Source organism: Meles meles, chromosome 8 (genome assembly GCF_922984935.1).
Source record: "Meles meles chromosome 8, mMelMel3.1 paternal haplotype, whole genome shotgun sequence".
Classification (NCBI taxonomy): Eukaryota; Metazoa; Chordata; class Mammalia; order Carnivora; family Mustelidae; genus Meles; species Meles meles.
This window is the reverse complement of record NC_060073.1, coordinates 11711525-11716424: the sequence shown is the minus strand read 5'-3', so window position 1 is coordinate 11716424 and position 4900 is coordinate 11711525. Positions and strand designations below refer to the sequence as shown.

General features: G+C 42.4%; 1 protein-coding gene across 1 annotated transcript; it reads left to right on the top strand.

The window, feature by feature from the left end:
* The first annotated feature begins 3336 nt into the window (after nt 1-3336).
* On the top strand, nt 3337-4272 carry LOC123948559 (olfactory receptor 4D9-like). The gene has a single exon (XM_046015772.1). It carries the CDS (start codon nt 3337-3339, stop codon nt 4270-4272), a length of 936 nt encoding a protein of 311 aa, XP_045871728.1.
* Nucleotides 4273-4900: the final 628 nt, after the last annotated feature.

The following is a 4900-nucleotide window of genomic DNA, read 5'->3' as shown; positions in this document are numbered from 1 at the left end:
CAAGCTATTTCATAGCCTGGATCAGAAAATGCATATCTATCTGGTATCCCTGAAGTCAAGTCAAGGACATTAACAAAAGAGTTGCTTAGTCTGTGTTTGTCAAGATCCTTCTTACTCACCCACACTCCAATGTCAATGCTCATAAGTCATGATAAGCCCTACCAGATAGGTTTGATCATTAATCTAAAAACAAAACAAAATAAACAACAACAACAAAAATAACACCTTTTTTGAGCACCTAACACGTGCCCCAGACTAAGTAAAGCTTTGGTGATGTAACATAAATTAAACACTGAGCAGGCAGAATGAACTTGAGGGGTAAGAGGGAAATTATACTGAACTAAGGAGAGACAGACTCATAAGCACTTAGATGGAACACTGTTACAAGTGCCAGAGGAGAAGTCAGAGCAGAGAATGATGAGTCCCAAAGCGGTGTCAAGAAAGTTTTCACAGAACAGGAGACTCTGAACCCGAGTTTTTTAAAGGCAGATAAATGGAAGATTCTGGAACTGGGGAGTGCATGGTGGGTAGATAGAGCCACAGGAACACGGATCCAAAGGTGTGGGCCAGCAAGAAATTGCATAACATTTAAACCCCTGAAACAGGATAAAAAGAAACAGGGTACCAGATAATACCAAGAGGAGTTTAATCTTTATTCTGTAGACAATAGGGAACCATTAAAAATCTTCAGGCAAAGAACAGATGGTCCCATTTGTGATTTGTAATTACATTTCTGGAAAAAACAGAAAGGATAGGGGTACCTGGGTGGCTCAGTGGGTTAAAGCCTCTGCCTTCAGACGGATCGTGGTCTCAGGGTCCTGGGATGGAGCCCTGCATTGGGCTCTCTGCTCAGTGAGGAGCCTGCTTCATCCTCTCTCTCTCTTCCTGCCTCTCTGTGGGATCTCTGTCTGTCAAATAAATAAATAAATAAATAAAAATCTTAAAAAAAGAGAGAGAGGATGAATTAGAGAAAACTATACCGAAGGGAAGGAGACCAGGAAAGGACAACAAAGGAAACTTGGAATGATCTAAGGAGAGATAAGGGGTTAACTGAGGAGGAAGAGGAGGGAGCCACACTGGGAGAGATGAAGAAAGTAGAATCTTCTGGAGAGCCTGTACAGTGTCCGGGTTCCTTGCAATGTGAGTGGCTCAGTAGAAATCTTTTGGATAAAACATGCTACCTGTTAGTGCCTGCTGCGGAGTCCACTGTGCTCACCAAGAGAGAATCAACAGAGGAAACAAGGCAAGTGGTCATACTCTTCAGAGCAAAGGAGATGCAAGCTATGTTTGGGGGTTATTTACCCACATAACTTCTCAAGGCTCTCAAACTTGTTTCTACACCAACCGAGAGCAATGCTTCCCAGGTGGACACATTCTGGAGACCACCTAGATTGTGGTGCCAGATGGCTCAGACAGATGCTTAGGCTCAAGATGACTCTTTTCCTCTGTGTTAACTTTGTTACCACTGCCACCATCATAAATCTCAGAAATTACTGAAATTTACTGAAAATTGCTGAAATTACTGAGTAGAATATGTATTGTGCTGAAATATAAACTTTATCACTAGCTCTCTCTATATCCTTCTGTGTGTCAATTAAATCTCCCTGAGACTTAATTTTTTTTTTCAAAATTGACCCTCAAACAATAAAAGGTTGCTCACTCCTGACTCCCACGGGCAAAACAGAATGAACTGAAAATTCTCTAAGTTGGAACTGCCGCCTTCTTCCCAAACAGGACTCTACAGTAAGACAATCTATGGGCGTCCAGGGGCAGGGAGCTACGATTGTCCCATTGGGTGTACCTGCATTGCCTACATCCCTGCAGAAAGCTTGCACTTCATGCCCTCTCTCTCTCTCTCTCTATGTACGCATGCCTGGATTCTGCTGTCTTCTTTGTGAACAGAATCATGACTGGTGCCATCCTGTCATCTTTTTGTTAAACCCCTACCTCTGGGTATCAACCAAATGAAAGTTTAAAAAGTTAAAAAAAAAAAAAAGGCTTGTCACTTCTGAAAGATAATAGAAGGACAGTGGTCTAAAATTCCTTAGTCATGGAGAGAGGAAATGAAGGGGCTGACAAACCCACCCTTGAAAAGACTGGAAAATTCTGTAAAAAGAGTCTCTTATACAAATTATTCTTGGATTTATATATTCTCAAGCTGGCAGGCAACGTGGACGAGTAGAAAGATTCTAGAACTAAGAGAAGAGATTTGTGTTACTTTTCCTGTGCCACTGGTTTTCCATATGACCTTGAAAAACTGGCTTAATGTTTATTAAGTTCACTTTTTCAGTTTTGGTATTAACTTATGTGGGAATGTTAATACTTTCCCCTCTAACCTCAGAGGGGTATTAGAAAAATTGATTATAATTAGGTATGCAATGCTTTTAAAACTATAACATGCTGTTCAAATCAATTCCTATCATGGTGTCACTGTAAGGCCTATGAGTGTTGGTTTATTCTAATGGGTTTTAAGGCATAGAAACAAAGTGGAATGAGAATGAAATCAGAGGTGCTCCCATACACAGAGGTGTAGGGAACCCACAGCTCCTTCCATGAAGCCTTCTTTAGTTCTCTTCCTCGACAACCTCTAGGGGTGGATTTTTTTTTTTTGAACCAAAATATCATGTAACATTTAATAATTTCAAATATATTTATTACAAGTTACAGATTAAAGTTATATACACAAATATAATTTTAGCCATAAAATCCAAACAAACTGCTTACATTTAAGTCACTGGATCTGGTAGAAGCCAATTTAGAGTCTTCTAGTCTGCTAAATTCACCTTCCTTAAGTTATACAGAAATAAAATCTGATAGTTTTGATTTAAAGAGGTGCTGTTATCACATTGCAACACTCAGAAAATTGTACCTGTCTGTACAATGTCTTTCACATGCTCCACTAATGCTTAAAGCACCATTGCAAGACAAAATGTGTACAACATTGAATCACAATTTCCAAGCTTAACTTGGTTCTAACAACTAGGATTGGGATGAAATGACAGAATTTTCTCTCCTTCAGTCCAAAACAAAAACAGCCCCTTCTGTCCTGTCTGTCTAGGGTTGAATTTTAACAGATGTCAAAGGCCCCCGTGAATATAGTAAGGAGATGAGTGATCTAGTTCAAACCACATTTTGGGCTAATGAGGGAGCCGAAGCGAGTAGAACAGAGTGACCTCCCTGGGTAACATAGCAGGTTCATAAAGAATAAGATATATGATTAAAATATATTTATGCTGTTCAATTTCCATGTAAGAGATAAATCTTTGCTCGATTTCGATGCCTCAGCAGTATTATTGTTTCTTTCAAAGCTGTACATGGTGGAAGAAATATCATCCAATGGCCCTGAGAAATCATACCAGGGTGTCTGAATTTATTTTTTGTGGACTTACCCAGTCTCAAGAGCTGAGCTTCCTCTTATTTTTCTTTTTATCTGTAGTTTATGTAACAACCGTGTTAGCAAATGTTGCCATCATGGTCACTGTGACCTGTGAGTCCCGCCTTCACATCCCCATGTACTTCCTGCTCCGCAATCTCTCGGTCTTGGACATCTGCTTCTCCTCCATCACTGCTCCCAAGGTCCTCGTGGACCTTCTGTCAAGGACAAAGACCATCTCCTTCAATGGTTGCATCACTCAGATGTTCTTCTTCCACCTTCTCGGTGGGGCAGACATTTTTTCTCTCTCTGTCATGGCCTTTGATCGCTACATGGCCATCTCCAAGCCCCTGCACTACGTGACCATCATGAGTAGGGGGCGATGCACTGCCCTCATTGTGGCCTCCTGGGTGGGGGGTTTTGTCCACTCCATCGTGCAGATTTCCCTCTTGCTGCCCCTCCCCTTCTGTGGACCCAATGTCGTTGATGGCTTCTACTGCGATGTCCCCCAAGTCCTCAAACTCGCCTGCACAGACACATTTGCTCTTGAGATCTTAATGATTTCCAACAACGGTCTGGTCACTACTCTGTGGTTTGTCCTTCTTCTTGTGTCCTACACAGTCATCTTGATCATGCTGAGGTCTCACACTGGGGAGGGCAGAAGGAAAGCCATCTCCACCTGCACAGCCCACATCACTGTGGTGACCCTGCACTTTGTACCCTGCATCTATGTCTATGCCCGGCCCTTCACTGCCCTACCCATGGACAGAGCCGTCTCCATCACCTTCACGGTCATCATCCCTGTCCTGAACCCCATAATCTATACCCTGAGGAACCAGGAGATGAAGTCATCCATGAGGAGACTGAAGAGAAGACTTATGTTTTCTGAAAGGGGATAGACTCATTATAGACTGTCAATCAAGATACAAACATATAATCGAAATATGTTTTAAAGTATCAGCTGTCACAGGGCGCCTGGGTGGCTCAGTGGGTTAAAGCCTCTGCCTTCTGCTCAGGTCATGATCCCAGGGTCCTGGGATCAAGCCCCACATCTCTGCTCAGCAGGGAGCTTGCTTCCTCCTCTCTCTCTGCCTGCCTCTCTGCCTACTCGTGATCTCTGTCTGTCAAATAAATAAAATCTTTAAAATATATATCAGTTGTCACATATTGGGGCTCAACCATGCATAGACAACTAACTGCAGCAGGATGGCACAGACACAAAGGATCAGTGACCTGAAACACTGGTATTGAGAAAGAACACTGACAGGAAGTTAAACAGAAAGAACATAGTCCTTGAAGAGCAACTGACAACAAGCAGGGTGTAAATGTGAAATATAATAGAAGATCTTGGGTGTCCCAGCAATAGGGTGGAGGTTAGCGCTGCAATGCCCATACATGCAGTAGGCAACGGGGACATCTGTCTCAACATAGTACGGCTCTAGCAGCTGGGACTCAGTCCAGCAGTAGTTACCCTATGACGATTTATTAAGCATATACTGTGTGCCAGATACCACTTGTAAACCTTCT

Coding starts and splice junctions, on each gene's coding strand:
- LOC123948559 (XM_046015772.1), top strand. CDS start 3,337: ATGGCCCTGAGAAATCATACCAGGGTGTCTGAATTTATTTTTTGTGGA.